This window comes from Myodes glareolus, chromosome 2, assembly GCF_982192425.1.
Source record: "Myodes glareolus chromosome 2, mMyoGla1.1, whole genome shotgun sequence".
NCBI classification, from domain to species: Eukaryota; Metazoa; Chordata; class Mammalia; order Rodentia; family Cricetidae; genus Myodes; species Myodes glareolus.
Window position 1 is genome coordinate 127,264,495 of NC_142027.1, and position 19,065 is coordinate 127,283,559.

A 19,065-nucleotide genomic window follows, 5' to 3' on the forward strand; every position below is an offset into this window, starting at 1 on the left:
GCATTTATAGGAAAAACACAACCCCAACCTATTTGACTTTATTACTGGGACACTAACAAAAAACAGCAGCCACACCAGGATGCTTCTTCTTCTTGGGATATTAAAACTACACAAAGCTCAGAACTGCAAGGCTAAGCTCTATGTAAGAGAAATGAAATCTCATTTCACAAATTTGTATGCAAATATCACAGCACCATTATTTATAAAATCTAAACCTGCAAATTTAGATATTTCTCACCAAGAGTAATTTTAGTTTATCCATATATGAATACTCAGCAATAAATTGATAAACACAACTTGGCTAGATCACCAGAGAATTAAACCAATGATCTCAAACTGATATTTTACACAGTATTTAAAAAAATAAAATTATAGAGATGGAGAACAGATTACCAGTTGACAGACATGGGAGAGGGAGAAGGAATGGCCTTGGTCATGAAAACCAGCATCTAAATCCTTGTGACATGCATTCTATATCTTGAATGTGGTGATAAAGTCATGAACATACATGTGACTAAACAATACAGAACTAAACATGTGTAAAGTGCAGTTGGTGCAATCTAACTGATGACAATTGACTGCTGTGACACTGAGCTTTCACACTGGTTACACATTATCACTGGGTCAGTATGGATCTTCAGCATTTCTGACAAATACGTGAAAATCAACAATTATGTCAAGATTAACACTCCCACGTTCTCTCTCTCTCTCTCTCTCTCTCTCTTTCTCTCAAGACAGGGTTTCTCTGTGTAGCCCTGGCTGTCTTACAACTACTTCTGTAGAGAAGACTGGCCTCAAACTCAGAGATTCATCTGCTTATACCTCCCAAGTACTGGGTCTCTTAGAGGTGTGCACCACCATGCCCAGCTCTTCATGCTTCTTCGTGAGACAGTCACAGGCTGGCCTTAAACTTATAATCTTCTTGCCCTTGCTTCCAAAGTGGTGGAACTACAGGTGTGCACTACTACATCTTGCTTGGATTTACCTCTAATTAAAACCATAAACTATTTCTGACTTTGCTAGAAAAAAGTTTTAGTCTGCACCTAGATATTCTTCAAAACCAGGGCAGAATGAAGTGTTACTTCTAAGGAGCACAAAACTCTCTGCCCTTTAAATACCATCCTGATGGTAAATAAGACGAGAAAATTGCTCATCCAGAACCCATTTCCTCCCAATATGCTTTCCTCTAAGCTGTCTACCTTACTTTTTATTCAGCAATAGTACAAAAATAGAAAAACAAAGATGAATGTAACAAAGACAACGGCTTACATATTACTACTACATACAGTGTCAAAGCACTCTGAGAATACATCTCAGTTCACTTTCATAACTGGCATCTCTGAAGAGTACCACACATTTCCTCATTCAATGAAAAAAAGAGACAGGTATATTTAAAGCTCACACTCTTTACCATTGCCTACAGCCCCAATGAGACAAGCTTTCCTCACAGGACTGCTCCAAGGATTAATGGAGCTAATCCACACAAAGCATGCAGGATATATAGTATAAGTATAAATTAAAAGTTGTTACTTGCCATCATATTCAGGAGTATATAGGCAGTGCAAACTGGGTTATAAAAAAAAATGGGAGGGGGAATCTTGCCAGGCTGTGGTGGTACACACCTTCAATCCCAATGCTTGGGAGGCAAAGGCAGGAAGACCTCTGTGAGTTTGGGGCCAGCCTGGTCTACAGAGTGAGTTCCAGGACAGCCAGGGCTACACAGAGAATCCCTGTTTTGAAAAACAAAATTACAAAAAAATATGGTCTTGAAGTTGGAGAGGGATATATCTGGGAGGAATTAAGCAGCTATGTGTGTGAATATAAACAAAAAAGTTTCTAAATGCTATTTTATTATTATTATTTTGATTTTTCGAGACAGTGTTTCTCTGTGTAGCCCTGACTGTCCTGTAGACCAGGCTGGCCTCAAACTCCCCCTCTGCCTCCTCAGTATTGGGATTAGAGGAGTGTGCCACTACTGCCTGCCTATTATTATTTTTAATAACAGCTTTCCATCTGGTCTAGGGACATCAAGCACTTGGCAAAGTTGAATGATTAAGGGCATGTCCTTGGTTGGTGATATAGCTTGGTAGTATAGTAAGTCTTTTCAGGTGTGAGGTTGCATTCCATTTCTAGCTTAAAAAACAAACAAACAAATACCAGCAGTGAATGCCTTTAATCTCAAAACTCAGGAGGCTGAGGAGGATCTCTTTGTTCAAGGTCAGACTGGTCTACAGAACTAGCCAGGACTACACAGAGAAGCCCGTCTCAAAAAACATTAAGAAAAAAAAAGAGAGAGAAGAAACCACATGCAGTTGTGAGTTATATTATACCTCTCACTCCTAAACTGATGTACAGCATGAATAGAACAGTCTAAGAGCACTGCCCACCTCATGCGCCTTTTCATGGCATTATGGACATGAAGCAGCCAGCACAGGAGCTATCATTAATGTGAGGGTTAGAGTGAGGCTCTACCTGAGGCCCTGATGTATGGAAAAGGAACATAGCTACTTTTGTAAACCAGGGGTGAGCTTGGTAGAGCAAGTAATAGCCTGTGACTCCAGATCCTGAGAAACCAACTCTTCCCACCGAAAGGGTCTAAGGTTGTCAACTCAAGGCTGCTGTGTGCTCTGTGACACTGCCCCATTCTCCTCCTCTCAAACCTGTAAATTAGATGCTGTACTTTTTTTTTTTTTTTTGAGACAGGATTTCTCTGTGTAGCTTTGGATGTCCTGGAACTCACTCTGTAGACCAGGCTGGTCTCAAACTTAGAGAGATTCATCTGTTTCTAGTGCTGGAATTAAATGCATGCGTGTACCACTACTGCCTGACTGATGCTGTACTTAATAAGCTTGCTCACGTGAGCCATCAGATTGCGGGAGACGTCCTGATCTTGAACTTTGTTATCTTCTCACCCCCTGGTCATCGCTTTCTCGGGAACCTGTCACTGAACTACCTGCTTGGCCAGATCAATTACCATAGCTGCCATGGAGATGTTGTACATCAAACCCAAGGTTTCACACATATGCTAGGAAAACACTCTGACACTACTCAGCTTTTGGAAGGGTTTCTGCTCAACTAGGGCTCCCATTCTGATGTATCAGAATCGTCTCACAGCAAACCCAACTGTTTCTGCCACTAGGCAGTGTTACCAATCTCAACATAAAATATACACATCTGTTCTTTTTTTTTTGTCTCCGTACTCTAATCTCCTGCCCAATAAACAGTGATTTACTTCGCTAAACTGGACTAGACAGAATCTTTTTTTGGTTCCTTGTTCCCTCCTTGTTTGATGAAAATAGACGTTCTCCTATAGTAAAGTCACATAATAGGCACAAATACGTCTAGAGATGCAGCCTGGGCTACGGAGTGAGTTAGCATCTCGATAAAGCTACAGAAACACACAAGGTGAAGGCGGGAGCCCGCACTACCCGCCCAGGCTGGCCGCGCGCCCACACTGCCGCTCCACCCGACACGGCACCCACTCAAGCTGGCTCCCGCCGCAGCTGCCGCCACTGCCTTCGCGGCAGGACGCCGGCTCTCACCGGCTGCCTTCGCTGTCTGCGCCCGGTTCGGCGTGCCGACGTCCGCTATTCTTGAGGACCATTGCTGCTCACAGGCGTCCCCACGCTCCGGAGAAAATTTGGCGCGCTCTCACCTACTCTCGCGAGATCAAAGTTCCGGCCAATGAAGGCAGGGCTCTCAGGCGTCGGCCAGACGTGGCACAGGACCCGCCCCATCCCGCCCCGCCCCGCCCCCGGTTCTCCCATCGGCCCCAGAACACTGAGGGTGGGGCACAGGGACCGGGGGAAAATATGTGGCGCCGGGCCGCGCGCGCGGCGGGGTCGGCCTGGCGCGCTGGGGACCGTGGGAGGTTAGGAAATGTCAGGTCGTCCCCGCCCTGTGCCCTGTGCTCGGTGCCCTTGGCCGGATCCCTGATGGCCAGCTGTTGGGTGAGCGCCGGGGATTACTTAGAGCTGGGACGGCGATGGCACCAACTGCATCAAGACTGCGAGCGGAATCCGAATTCGGGTCGCTTCCGCGGCGAGCGCTCGCCCAATACTTGCTGCTCCTAAAACTGTATCCGGTGTTTACCAAAGCCATCAGCAGGTGGGTTCACACCGGGAGGAGGAGTGGAAAGGACGGGCGCCGGGAGGTAGGGACTCGCGCAGGGCAGTGTAAAGGAAGGGGTGCCGGCAGATCAGGCTGCGCAATTACAGCCTGTGAGGCAGTCGTTTTCAACCTGTGGGCCGTGGGGGTCCAACGACCCTTTCGCAGGGGTCGTATACCAGTTATTTACTTTACTATTCATAGCAGTAGCAAAATTACAGTTATGAAGTAGCAGTGAAAATAGTGTTATGGTTTGCGGTCACCACATGAGGAACTGTATTAAAGTTGTCCCAGCATGAGAAAGATTGAGAGCCAGGAGAAATGTGAGTGACAAAGACAAAGTCCTGCGTCAAGGTGCGCCCAAAATTCTGCTTAGGCAGTAAATGCTGTTTGTGTATTGCGTCCCAAGCAGTAAGTAGCCCTTGCAGTTTGAATCTTATGAATAACAGGGAGCCAGGGACAACTATTCCAACCCTGAGTGCTAAGCACTGTTGCTGGTGAGCTCTGCCCTTTGCCCTTTGATCTACATCGTTCGATTTCTTAAACATTCCAGTTTCTGTTAATTTTTATTAGCGAATTTTATGCTTGTCCTCTATTAATTTAGACTTTCCTAGTATGTACAGAGTTCTTCCTATGTGCTGGACATATTGCTATGGCTAAAATAGCTATGTAGGCCTTTTCTCTCATGGAGCTAAGAAGAACTGGACAACAACAACAACAACAAAGGCAGATGATAAATATGTAACCTAGAGCAGTTGGGGAAGTTTTCTTGTGTTGTTGACATTGATCAGAAGCACACAGAAGAGAAGCAGTAGTTCACAGTGCAGAAGTTCTGAGGTAGGAGCTCAGTGCATGTTGGGAGGGGTCAAGAGGACTGTTGAGGTAGAGACAATGAAAAGGGAGCGTGGATGGGAAGAGGTAACCAAGGGTTCGGTCAAAAGGGTCCTTATGATCCACACTAAAAATGTGGGATTTTATAGTTTTTAGAAGACAGCTTATAGATTTGTGATAGTTAATGGCAATTGTCAACTTGATTAAAAATTAGAATCACCTGGGAGATGGGCCTTTAGGCATTCCAGTAAGGGATTGTTTTGATTATCTTAATTGAGGTGCTTGGGATCCTTGACTTGAAGCTAGCTGAACAGCATACGTTGTCTATGGCTCTGTCTCTCTGTCTCTGTCTCTCTCTAGTAGTGGTATTTCATTTGTATTTTAATAAATAAAGCTTGCCTGGAGATCAGAGAGTAAAACAGCCTCACTGGTCAGCCTTATAGACCAGGCAGTAGTAACACATACCTTTAATCCCAGTAGCCACACTAGTTAGCCATAGAAACTGGGTGGTAGTGGTGCATGCCTTTAATCCCAGCACTAGAGAGGAATATAAAACAGCTCTCAGACACAGTCTCATTCTGAGGATTCCTGGAAGCAGATTACCATTTTGGACTGAGGTAGAGGTAAGAGCCAATGAATGACTGGCTGTTTTGCTTTTCTGAACTTCAGGTTGAACCCCAATGTCTATCTCTGGTTTTTTATTAGACATGCTACACTCTTTCTCCTTGGTTTTTTTGAGATAAGACTTCTCTGTGTATCTCTGGCTGTCTTGGAACTCCCCTGTAGACCAGGCTGACCTAGAACTCACAGAGATTTGCCTGTCTCTGCTTCGTGGGTGCTGAGATTAAGGGGTTAAAGGTGTGCACCACTACACCCGGCTCATTCTTTCTGTTTCTTGATTTTGGGTGTGCTGTGACCAGGTGCTTCAACCTCCTGCTGCGCTAACTTTGCTGCCACCACGGCCTGTACCCCTGAATTGTGAACTGAAATAAATACCGCTCTCTTAAGTTGCTTTTGACAGGTGTCGCCACAGCCATGTGAAAAGAAACTAAGACAAGGCTCAACTTTAAGAAGCAACTGACCCTGTCTTTTTACGAGAAATTTTACTTTAGGAGTGTAAATTTACACAGAAATACTACAGAAGTGTTACAGCTCTTTTAGAATTTGTCTAGCAGGTTTTCTAACTTGTTTTGCACCTCCCCACAAAAGAAAAATAAAGAAAAAGAAAAATCCCTGATGACTTCTGCCCCATTTCAAACATTTTTAAAAACTACATACAGATATCAGACCATCCACATGTGTACAGCCCATGGACCATAGTCAATTCCAGAAGTGTTCTCATGAGAATCCTTAGTCTTGCCCTTTACACCCATGCCTTCAATGGAGCAGCAGTGGGAATGTTGGAAGGCATGCAGTCCAACAGGTGAAGCTCTCACTATGCTCACTTGTGTTTATGGTTTTAGGTTGTACTATAGAGACCATTAGGAGCTTTACCTTCAAGCTGCTTTAGTAAGGACTCATCCCACGATCCATAGCAAGGTCTTACAGCAGCTCTGTTGTTGACATGCAGGATAGGCATGCCTTTGTGTCTGTTACTCATTTCTGATTGCCTGTTCCTCCACAGTGGCATTTTGTCAGCCCTTGGGAACCTTCTGGCCCAGATGATTGAGAAGAAACAGAAAAAAGACTCTCAAAGTCTAGATGTCAGAGGGCTTCTTCGATATTTAATTTATGGGTAAGTGCCACCAAGAGCTGGCTCACCTCTGCAGATTGAACACAGCAAAGCTGGCTGCCAGCATCAAGGCTTTGGAATACTTTGGTTTGAAAACCTAATTCTGGGGTTGGAGAGATGGCTCAGCTGTGAAGAGCACTGACTGCTCTTGTAGAAAGCCCAGGATTGATTCCCAGCTCCCACACAGCAGTTCACAACCATCTTTAACTCCAATTCGAAGGGATCTGATCTGATGACCTTTTCTGATGTCATAAAGCACCAGACACGTAAAACATCCATGCACAGAAACTAGAAAATAAAATTAAAAAACCAAAAGAGAAGCTAATTCTTTAAGAAACATCAGAGAGTTGGGCGTAGTGGCGCACTCCTTTAATTCCAGCATTTGAGAGGCAGAGACAGGTGGATTTCTGTGAGTTTGAGACTAGCCTGGTCTGCATAGTGAGTTCTATGATCCCAGTACTTGAGAGGCCAACCTTACCTATGTAATGAGTTTCAGGTCAGACAAAACTACAGTGAGACATTGTCTCAAGAAATAAATAAATAAATTTAAAATAAATAATCAGAAACACTGTGTGTGTGTAAGACATACTGAGACTGTCTCATAATATCCCTTGAACCATTTACCTCTGTCTCCTGAATGCTGGGATTATAGGTGTGTACCACCACACCTAGTTTTTGTTTGTTATACTGTTGGGAATCAAACCCATGCTTGGGAAGTACTCTAACTGAGACTCAGTCTTAATCTCATAAAAGCTTCCAAGAATAATAATTTGAGTCATTTACTATAATGTTTATAAAGCCATATCTCCCATACTTTGTCAGGTAACAAGATCAGCTAAGGCATTTTAACCCTCTCACTAGGTATTAGTCTGCCAAAAACTTCAGTTGTTTGCCCTACTGTAGCCCACAGTGGTACAGGAAAGTCCAATTGAAAGCCTTCTTTACAGACTTTGGTTGTTGGAATTGAAAGACCCTGGTTCCTGCCCCCCTGTATTATTGTGCTTTGTGAAACTCACTTCTGGTCTTGGCTCACAGTTGGCCAAGCTGGGTTATGTCTGTTTACTTCTTAGAGCCTGTTAAGCCTGATGGCATGGATGTGGACAGATAACATAATGACCTGGAATACAGAGGAGTCAGCTGGACATATATCTTAGCTAGGACAATCATCATGACTGCCAGCTGACCAAGTACAGGAACTGACAAAGTAACTTCAGTATTTTCAGGCAGAAAGACAACCTGAAACTGATTGAAAGAGGTCTATACAAATTTGTGTGGTCTGTAAATACTTTAGGGGAACAAAAGAGAGCTTAGGATCTGAGGTGAATCTTGGTGTGAGGCTGGACCAAAGAAGGAAATGTAGAAAAAACTGCATTCCTGCTCAAACCCCTGTGGTACTCTAGATTCTTTGTCACAGGTCCACTGAGTCACTATTTCTACCTCTTCATGGAGTACTGGATCCCTCCTGAGGTTCCCTTGGCCATTGTCAAGAGGCTCCTTCTGGATCGCCTGCTCTTTGCACCAGCTTTTCTGCTGCTGTTCTTCCTCATCATTAACTTGTTAGAGGTGGGTGTTTTTTCTGGCACTTGCTGTAGCTCCAGTTAACAGGTTTATTGGTAGCCCCCTTCCTAGGGTGGGCCTCAAGGTCTGAACTTGTATTGCTTTTTCCTTCCTTCCTTCTTTCCTTCCTTCTTTCCTTCCTTCCTTCCTTCCTTGGTATTTTAGAATTTCATGCATGAATCTAATGTGTTTTGATCAAAACCACCTGTTCCCACACTACTTTTCCTTCCCAACTTCATGTGTTCTTTTTTTGTTTTGTTTTGTTTTTTTTGAGATATCTGTGTAACAGTCCTAGCTGTCCTGAAACTAGCGCTTGTAGACCAGGCTGGCCTCAAACTCACAGAGATCTGCCTGCCTCTGCCTCTCAAGTTCTGGGACTAAATGCATGCGCCACCACCGCCTGACTTCATGTGTTCTTTTTTAAAACCTACTGTGTTTACTTAGTACTGCCTGTGTGTGCATGGATATAGACCTCGCAGGGACTGCATCTCTGAAAAGAAACCAAAAACCAAAAAAACTCAACTGACTTTCCCTTCCCAGCAGCCGTTAATTTCCAGTAACTCCATACAGTGATTTCCTGGCTTGATTGTGTTTGTGTCTTATACATGTTGCCAAAGCTACTTTGTGTTGATGTGTACAATAGCATTGTCATGTCCAGCAAATACTGTTTCCCTGATTTTTCTGAGTGCATGTGTGTGGGCATGTATGTACTAAAGGTTACTTGTATACGTGTATAGAGATCAGAAGAGTTGGTTCTTTCCTTCCACTGTGTGGGTGGGTCTCAGGTCATCATGCTTAACAGCAAGTACCATTGCCTGCTGAGCCATCTCGCTATTCTTCAGCTTTCTATTTTCCCTTCTGAAACTAGGAAACAGACTATGGAGTGTTAATAGTGCCTGTTTGTTCCTAGTAGAAGTCATAAACTTGATAATCCACGTGACAGTTGTTACATATGTTCTACAGCAGCCCTTAGGTCTTGTCACCACATCTGTTGTCAAAGAGGGATGTGTACTACTCTATCTAGAATTGGTTTCCAAATATTTTGATAACTTTTATAGAGTTGTTTATGTTTTTGTTTTTACTTGTATATTTTGTATACTAATATGATTCTATACCAAGCTTGGTGGCTTTTTATGCCTGTAATTGATATACTAAGGAGGCTGAGAAAGGAAGATTGCCACAATTTCAAGGTCATCCTGGACTGCAAGGTGAGATCCTGTCTCCAAATACAAATAAATAAAAATATAAAAAGTAAACTAACACATGGCTTTACCAAATAGATCTGTGCTACAAAAATCTAAGGTTGCCTGATTGTTGCAAAACCCTTCAAAAAGGGTTTGTAACTATCAAATGGAAAGTATTTTAATTTGTTTACCATTATTTATAGGGTCAAACACTTTATATACCATATGCTGCATATTCGCTTTTTTTTTTTTTTTTTTTTGGTTTTTCAAGACAGGGTTTTGGGAGCCTGTCCTAGAACTTGCTCTGTAGACCAGGCTGGCCTCAGAACTCAGAGATTCATCTGTCTCTGCCTTCTGAGTGCTCTGTGTGCACCACCACCGCCTGGCCAATGTTGCTTCATTTATGGAAATTTTTTCCTTTCTTTCTTTCTTTCTTTCTTTCTTCCTTCCTTCCTTCCTTCCTTCCTTCCTTCCTTCCTTCCTTCCTTCCTTCCTTTCTTTCTTTCTATATATTTATTTATTATATATACAGTGTTCTGCCTGCATGTATGCCAGCAGGCCGGAAAAGGGCACCAGATCTCATTAAGATGGATATAAGCCAACATGTAACTGTTGGGAATTGAACTCAGGATCTCTGGAGGACTAGCCAGTGCTCTTAACCTCTGAGCCATCTCTCCAGCCCCGTGGAAGGGTACATTTTGAGACAGGGTTTCGTGTCGCCTAGGATGGCCTTGAACTTGCTGTGTAGCCAAGGATGACCTCAGATTCTCAATCCTCCTGTAAACTCCCAAGTACTGAAATTACAGATGTGTACCATCGTGCCATTTTTTCTTATATTAACTTGTGTGTTTGGATATGTTAAGAATAACTGTCCATTTTCACGAATACAAATAGCAAGTAAGTTTCCCATTTTTTAAGTGTTTCAAACTTTCATGTAAGTTAAAATGTTTATGTAAAGGTGAAATGTAAACTTGTATAAATAAAGTGAGTGTGTGTGTTTGTATTTCCACACAGAAATTTTAAAACTTCGTAATCCGCTCAGGTACTCTTTCCCCTTTGAATTCTCTGATAGGAAGATAGTATAAATATTCTTAATACTTTCTAGTGATTGTGTGTGTTTTTTTCTTCCAGTTTTTGATGTTTGTATTTTATGTGTATGAGTGTTTGCCTGCATGTATGTCATATGCTTGCTTGGTGCCCATGAAAGCCAGAAGAGGATACTGGATCCCCTACAATTAGAGTTACACACAATTGTGAGCCTCCATGTGGTGGCTGGGAATCAAACCAGGGTTCTCTGGTAGAGAAGCAGTGCTCTTAGCCTCTGACCTGGACCAGCAGGTTGTTCATAAGTAACAGGGTTGTAAGGGGGAGAATCAGGGAAGAGAAAATAAAGAAGATAGGAAAATTGGGATCAGGAGGTCCTTCTTAGGCAGATAGCTCATGCAAGCAAGTTTACTAAGGAGTACCACAACTTATATACAGGTTTCGGGAGGAAAATGAGACAGAGTGTCACAGACAGAGCACAAAACAGCCTTGGGACTAACAACCATAGCCCCTTTAGATGGGAAGAATTTCTCAGGATCCAGAGCCGTAGCTCCAAGGCCCTGGCCCCCAACCCAGGCCTATTACTGGTTCTGTGATTTTAGAGAAAGAATTGTGTTCTTATACTTCAGGGCTTCAGAGAAAGCAACCTGGCCTGGCTCTCAGCACTATAGCCCATGTTCGATACGTCTTGATAAGATACAAGAGAAATAATCTATACTTTCCCTTCTATCTTTTGAATTTTGTTTTTGTTTACAGGGACTTCTGTTTCCATTTTTGCACTTACGCTGCATATTGTCTTCCGCTTACTGAAATCTCCAGTATTTCGAAATAATTTCATGCCAGTCCATTTAGACTTGGTTCTTTTCCTAGATTTTTCACTTTCATTGCATGTTGTTTTGGTTTTTGTATTATTTTCATTTTGTTTAGTTTTTTACTATAGCTTACAGATTGTCTTAATTACCTTATTTATTTATTTATTTATTTATTTTGGAGATGGGGTTTCTCTATATAGCCCTGACTGTCCTGGAGCTCACTTTGTAGACCCAGCTGGTCTCAAACTCACAGAGATCTGCCTGCCTCTGCCTCCTAAATGCTGGGATTAATGTGTGCCACCATTGCCATAATTTTACTATGGGAACTATGGGAAGGCAGGTGCTTCTATTCTTTTCAGTGTGGTTACTCATTTGTTGTTGTTGTTGTTGTTGTTGTTTTGTTTTTTTGTTTGTTTGTTTTTTGAAGACAGGGTTTCTCTGTGTAGTTGCTGGCTGTCTTAGAACTTGCTCTGTAGACCAGGGTGGCCTCAAACTCAGATCTGCCTGCATCTGCCTCCTGAGTGCTGGGATCAAAGGCCTGAGCCGCCACCACCCAGCCAGTGTGGTTACTCTTAATACATTCATTCTTTCAGATAACATTTCGTGGGGGTCATCTTTTAAAAATTGACAAGTTTTGACTGGAAATTAATCACCTTTGGCAGTAAATGTGGGAAGCCTTGATAACTGAGCCCTCAGTTTGGCCACAGCACCAGTCATCATCAGATTGCTATAAGGAGCTAATTGGAATAGACACCATGCAGTGCAAGAGACAGTTTGCCACTGAGGTGTTGTAACTGAAGATTTTCCACCTGAATAGTTGACTCCTCTTAGCTGCAGGGTAGTGAATGCAGGTTTGTTTTATAATATAAACAGGTTTTACAAATCACTGTTCAGGTCAAGGTGCCACATTATACTTGCTATGGCTGGAGGAACTGCTTATAGTTTCCCTTATCTTCCTGGCAGGGGAAGGATGTCAGTGCCTTGGCCGCCAAGATGAGGAGTGGCTTCTGGCCTGCACTGCAAATGAACTGGAGGATGTGGACACCCTTGCAGTTCATTAACATCAACTATGTGCCCCTACAGGTGAGGCTTGCCTTGTCTTCACTGAAGGGCTTTGTAATTTTTTTCTAACAAGTGGTAGTACTCTCAAGCCATGTATTCCTCTGTTTCTGGAGTTCTGGTCCACTCCTGCTCAGTGTCCATGAGTTCTGGATTCATCGCTGCAAAACTACACAGGGATTCCTATGCAGCTGTTTCATCCCCATTGAGCAAATTCAAGTGTTTTTTAGTAACTGAAACAATCTGGGTTGATTGGACTCAGGGGGAGCAGGCAACTGTGAAGTAGAGCAGGTAAGTAGGAAGACCCTGGCATAAACAGGGTCTTCAAGGGGCTGGCTAGTCAAAGAGAAGGCCCCTTGGGGATAACTGGGAGAATTTCAGTGCTTGTAGGCACACAGGTGCTGCTGTGGAAACTGCCTGCTGAAGTATGGGTGAACCTGACCACTGAGCAGCCGAGAGCACAGGAAAAGAGTAGTCAGGGGTTTCAAGAGTTTTTTGTTGTTGTTGTTACTTTGTTGCTTGTTTGTTTTGTTTCTCGAGACAGGGTTTCTCTGTGTAGCCTTCTCTGTCCAGCCTTCCCTGTCCTGAAACTTGCTCTGTAGAACAGCCTGGCTTTGAACTTACAGAGATCTCCCTGCCTCTCTCAAGTGATGGGTTTAAAAGCATGCACCACCACTACCCAGCTGGTTCAGTGTTCCTTAAATGCTATCACTTGTGCACTGCTTCAGGTTGCTATAGACCTCCTGTCCTGTGCCAGACTCATCCCCTATGTTTTCCTAAGACTTCTCTGCAATTGGAAGGATACACAGTCCCAGTAATTCTATACAATGAATGACAGGATTCTGCTGAATTCTAGGGGAGAAGGGCCCTCAGAGATGCAGACTTTTCCTTCCCCCAGGGCATTCTTCCTCTTGCTCTGGGTCTGGTTCTACCCTGATGGAAGAATTGGTACTATGTGCCTCTGCCAAGTTTCAAGCCCAGGAGCTATGTCTTTGTAGACTGAAGAAGGAAAAGATGGGGAACCTTATGACTTCCAAGTTGCCAACCATGGCCATCCTTCCAAACAGACCTCTCTTGGATAACCAGCCTTAGTTTATGCCAGGAACTTAACCCTCTTCTGTTCTCTGTTAAGCATATTTCCTACAGGGAGCTCACAAACTAGGGGCCACTGAAGAAGGAAGAACAGAGTAGGGTCAACAAAGGACTCCCATTGGATAGAAGGGGGAGGTTGTCCAGTGTGCACACACATACACTGTATATACTACAAATATACATGCCATATAGACCACACTCTACACAGACCACCACATTATGCACACATAAACAGGGAAGGGAAGAGAGAATTAATGAATGAGAGAGCACACTATACACACAAGTCCATACACACTACTTACACGTCATTCCATATATAGGCCTCACTTTATATCACACACATAAATAGAGCACCCACCCATGCTCACGTCATATTTACATATGTATTACTTAACATGTACATATACCTACCACCCACAGTTTTATATGTATACATACATCATACAGACCACAAAATAGGAGAAAACCAGCAAACATTTAGAATATAACAAAGGGCTGGTCAACCCTAGCAGAAATAGTAGGAAATTAAAATCAAAACAAAACAAAACAAAAAACGCAGCAAGTATCTGGTGTATCATATTGTAATGGATGAGAAGCTAAAGCTATAGATTGCTTTGGAGAATGAGTAGGAAGCACATAACTCAACCTTGGCATGCTAGGGCCTGTAATCCTTCACTCTGTAAGCAAAGGTAGGAGGTCCAGTCCACGTCAGCCTGGGAAGAGAGGGAGAACAAATCACAAGTCTGGAAAATGTTCCTGAGAATTTGAAGATGGAAAGAAATGGCCAGGAACCTAGGAGTCTTGAGGTCAGAGAAAGTGTCATGTTTACAAGACTATGTTATGTACATCCCTCTGGAATGGGTGAACATTCAGGTCCACAAAGAGAGTCTTCTGGAGCCACCTTAAGAGGTGGAAAAATGGGGTTCCCCTGGATGAGTGCAGAATAGTGCTTATGTGGAAGCCCTTTCTCTGTGATTGCAGAGAGCTAACATGAATGGGCAAGACTGCTTGGCCTCTCTAGGTCTGAGCAGAAAAGGGTGATTACAGGTTTGGAAGAAAGTAAAGAAAGTTTCGGGGTAGAGACCAAGCCTTCTTAGTATGGGCCTGGGACAGCTGTACTCATAGTACTAGAACCTACACTCAGAGTCACAAAGAGATAGTGAAGAAAGACCTTCCTAGTGCATACATGAGGGCCACAGACCCTAAGGCTTCCTGGAAAGGTAGAGAGGGATTGGAGGGTTGAGGAATGAAGAGGCCAGAAAACTGCTTCCAAACAGGGCTATGAGGTTAGGGTTAAGATTCTAATTTTAGATAGTTGCAGAGGAATGTTTAAGGGGAAGGGAAGTTATGCAGCAAGTATTGTTAAGCACTGCTTTGTGCCCTAGTGCCAAAGACTCATAATTAGGAAGACAGGAACAGATTGGTACTGTCACAGAACTGTCTGCCTGGAAGTGATAGCACCTGACTGAAGTTGCTTTGAGGTAGGGTAAGTCCAGATGATTAGGTATTGGGACAGTGGTGTATATTGGGCTGAGGCCAAGTCACATCAAGAACATTATTAGGAGAGGATGATTTATTTGTACTCCTACCTCTGCTAGATCCTACCAAACCCAAACTAAAGGCTCAGGACATTCAATAGCGGGGAGATAAGATAGATCAAGCAACAAACAGTTGGAGGGAAGAATTTCATCTTGGGTGACTGATGTGTGAGGGATGTGGTCAATATTCCCATACACCATGGGCTGATGACTGTTCTTTTGACAGTTCCGGGTGCTCTTTGCCAACGTAGCAGCTCTGTTGTGGTATGCCTACCTGGCCTCTCTGGGGAAGTGATGTCAGATACGCCGTGGATGAGGTCTGGGGAAATCCACCCACAGCAGGAAAGATCAGAATCCATCATTCAGGACATCATCTAACTAAATTTTGTGATTCAAAGATGCCTTAAAATTACAGAGGAAGGAAATGTATGTGTTAGTATCAGAATCTTGTGTTTAGAGAGATGGCACCAGACTGAGACAATAGATAATCTTATTTGTCACTGTAAGCAAGGTAAAGTTCAATAAACAGTAATGCAGCTGTTTCCATGATGGTTGTGATTTCTCTGAATAGTTATTGATGCTTGGAGAGAAATTCATACCCAGATCTCTTTAAATTTTTTTATGTTATGCCAGAGTAATACAACACTTAACATTTAAGTGTACAGTTCTGTAGCATTAAGTACAATCATGGTGCTATGCAACTATCGCCAGCATCCATTTCTAAATATTTTTCATCTTAAAGTAGAACTGTTCCTATTAAACCTCAGCTCCTCATTCTTCCTATTCTTTCTAGCTCAATAACCACCATCCCTATAAAGTCTTGATCGTGAGTCTGCATACCTTATAGGATCTGTTGGCACTATTCTTAGGACTGGCTTGTTCACCTAGCATAATAACTGCACATTGACTAATCTTGATCATCAGGTTGATGGGATCTAGAATCACCATGGAAATATACCTCTAGGTGTGTCTATGAGGATGTTTCCCAAAAAGATTTTTAACCACTGGGGCTGGAGAGCCAGAGGTTAAGAGCACTGGCTGCTCTTGCGGAGGACCTAGGTTTGATTCTCAGCATCCACATGACAGCTCATGAACATCTGTAACTCCAGTTCCAGGGAATCTGATGCGTTTTTCTGGATACACATGCAGGCAAAACAACCATACACATAAAAAAGATAGGTAGGTAGGTAGGTAGGTAGATAGATAGATAGATAGATAGATAGATAAAAAGGTTTATCTGAGGAGGGAAGCTCCACCCCAAATGTGAGCACTGCCATTCCCATGGACTGGGGTCCCAGACTGAATGAACTGAGCACCAGCACTCATCTCCTGCTTAGTGTTCCCAGCTGTCTCGTGCTGTTGCTGCCATACCTGTAAGCCGAAATGAATCCATCTTCTGTTAAGTTACTTGTTGGGTATTTGGTGACAGCAATGAGGGAAGTAGTTAATTGCATTTTTCCATGGTTTGAATGTCCTCTGCAAAATTTGTGTTGAAACCCAATCTTCGTTTGTAGTATTGAAAAGTTGTTTATGGAGATGATTAAATCCAACAAAGAACGGATTAATACCCCTGTAAAAGAAGCTTGATCTCTGGCTGTGTGAGGACAGCCTTTCTCTTGCAGGCACATATGAACACCATTTCAGAAACAGTGGCTTTATCTTGGACTTTTCAACCTCCAAAGGAGATGTGAATTTCTGTTGTATGTATTATATAGTCTATGGCATTTTGTTACATTCAGGATTCATCCATGTTATAATTCAACATGTCAGAATATCCTTCCTTTTTGAGGCTAAACATTCCAAAATGTATGCACACCACACTTTGTTTATTCCTCGTCAGAGAGTCTCTGTATTGTTTCTAATCCCAGCACTTGGGAGGCAGAGGCAAGTGGATCTATGTGATTTTTTTTCCAAAGTTTATTAAAATATAAAAGCTTCCATTTTCGCCCCTCCTCCCAACACCCTCCCACTCCCCCCACTCCCTCTCCTCTTCCCTCTCCATCCCTAAGAGCAGTCAGGGTTTCCTGCCCTGTGTGTAGTTCAAGTTCCTCCCCGCTCCCTCCAGGACCAGGACGGTGAGTATCTAATCAGATTGGATCCCCAAAAATTCAGAATATGCTGAGGAAACAAGTCCCAGAGTCATTGTCAATGGCTTTTTAGAAAGACTTCGGGCCAGCCACATTCAGAGAATCCAGCCTCCTCCAGAGAATCTGGTTGGATCAAGCGCTCCTTCAGTCCCAGTCAACTGGCCTTGGTGAACTCTCATTAGATCAGTCGCCTTGTATCAGTGGGTGATCGCTCCCCTTGCCGTTCTGATTTGCTTTTTCATATTCTTCCTCCTTCTGCTCCTCCTTTGGACCTTGGGGGGCTCAGTCCGGTGCTCCAATGTGGGTCTCCGTCTGCATCGCCATCCATCGCCGGATGAAGGTTCCCTCTGATCTTTCCCTCCCTGCTCACGTTCTTCTTCCTGCTGCTTCTCGGTTGGACCTAGGGAGTTAAGTCCAGTGTTCCAACGTGGGACCCCATCTTTATCTCCCTCTATTGCCAGATGAAGGATCTATGGTGATAAGCAAAATATTCATCAGTATGGTTATGGGCCAAGGCCAGTTCAGGCACCCTCTCCTCTGTCCAGAGAACAATCTGGGGATCTCTCCTTGGACCTGGGATCCCATTTACAATCAAGTCTCTAGTAAACCCTAAACTGACTTCCATAGTTGAGATATATTCTTCCCTGAACCCATATCTATCCTTCCTCCCTCCCCACCTCCCAGTCCCCCGAGCATCTCCCATTCCTCCCCTGCTCCCTTCTCTCTAACCTCCTACCCTTCCAACTACCCTCCCAACCCCCCATGCACCCTTGGTTACCTGGAACTCTTGTCTATTTCCAATCTTCAGGAGGAAACTACCTGAATTTTCTTCAGGTTCACCTTCTTATTTAGCTTCTCTCGGATCACGAATAATAGGCTCAAAGACCGTTAATTATGGCTAGAATCCACTTATGAGTGAATACATACCTTATTCCTCTTTTTGGGTCTGGCTTACCTGACTCAGTAAAGCGTTTTCTTTTTCTTTTTCTTTTTTTTATTTTTCTTTTTATTTATTTATTTTATATAATTTTTACTGGGAACCCCTCAAGAATCAAGTCTCTTGCAAACCCTAGAATGGCTCTCTTAGTTGCGATATAAACTTCCCTGCTCCCATAACCATTCTTCCTCCCTCCCCCCTCCCATTCACCCAAGCCATCCCCAATTCTCGCCCTCTCTCCTCACCCTAACCATCTTCCCTTACTTCCACCCCCCCACCCCCCATGCACCCGACTTTGCTTGGCAATCTTGCCTAGTTCTATTATCCAGGAGGATAACTATATAAATTTTCTTCAGGTTCACCTTCTTATCTATCTTCTCTAGGATCACTAATTATACACCCAAAGACCTTTAACTATGGCTAGAATCCACTTATGAGTGAGTACATACCATATTCCTCTTTTTGGGTCTGGGTTACCTCACTCAGTAAAGCGTTTTCAATTTCCATCCATTTGCATGCAAAATTCAAGATGTCATTGTTTTTTACCGCTGAGTAAAACTCTGATGTATCTATGTTCCGCACCTTCTTTAACCATTCTTCTATTGAGGGGCACCTAGGTTGTTTCCAGGTTCTGGCTATTACAAAGAGTGCAGCTATGAACATAGGTGAACAAATACTTTTGTAGTATGATAGGGCATCTCTTGGGTATATTCCCAAGAGTGGAATTGCTGGGTCCTGAGGGAGGTTGACTCCCAGTTTCCTGAGAAACCGCCACACTGATTTCCACAGTGGCTGCACAAGTTTGCATTCCCACCAACAATGGATGAGTGTTCCCCTCATTCCACATCCTCTCCAGCATAGGCTATCATTGGTGTTTTTGACTTTAGCTATTCTGACAGGTGTAAGATGGTATCTCAAAGTGGTTTTGATTTGCATTTCCCTGATCGCTAAGGAGGTTGAGCATGACCTTAAGTGTCTTCTGGCTATTCGAAGTTTATCTGTTGTGAATTCTCTGTTCAGATCAGTACCCCATTTTTCAATTGGGTTAATTAGAGTTTTAGTGTCTAGTTTCTTGAGTTCTTTGT

General features: G+C 43.3%; 2 protein-coding genes and 1 non-coding gene across 4 annotated transcripts in view; 2 read left to right on the forward strand and 1 right to left on the reverse strand.

Annotated features, from left to right (window-relative positions):
* The window catches only part of Pole (DNA polymerase epsilon, catalytic subunit), a 52,867-nt gene extending 49,201 nt beyond the window's left edge, over positions 1–3,666 (reverse strand). Inside the window, exon 1 of the mRNA XM_048447477.3 lies at positions 3,543–3,666. Coding sequence (XP_048303434.3) covers positions 3,543–3,604 — 62 coding nt within the window. The 5' untranslated portion in view covers positions 3,605–3,666. The remainder of the gene's footprint in view (positions 1–3,542) is intronic.
* Positions 3,667–3,804: 138 nt separating this feature from the next.
* On the forward strand, positions 3,805–15,502 carry Pxmp2 (peroxisomal membrane protein 2). 2 transcript variants are annotated; one of them, XM_085680261.2, is made up of 5 exons: positions 3,805–4,107; positions 6,563–6,673; positions 8,071–8,233; positions 12,210–12,350; positions 15,183–15,502. In XM_085680261.2, the coding sequence occupies exons 1-5, from the start codon at positions 3,986–3,988 to the stop codon at positions 15,249–15,251; spliced, it is 606 nt and encodes a 201-aa protein (XP_085536387.1). In that variant the 5' UTR covers positions 3,805–3,985; the 3' UTR covers positions 15,252–15,502. The 2 variants fall into 2 exon arrangements, with proteins under 2 accessions (XP_085536387.1, XP_048303451.1); XM_048447494.3 differs by having other exon boundaries at positions 3,813–4,107; positions 12,231–12,350.
* On the forward strand, positions 6,080–6,141 carry LOC125408837 (U7 small nuclear RNA). The gene has a single exon (XR_007234596.1). It is a non-coding gene; the product is annotated as a U7 small nuclear RNA (small nuclear RNA).
* Positions 15,503–19,065: the final 3,563 nt, after the last annotated feature.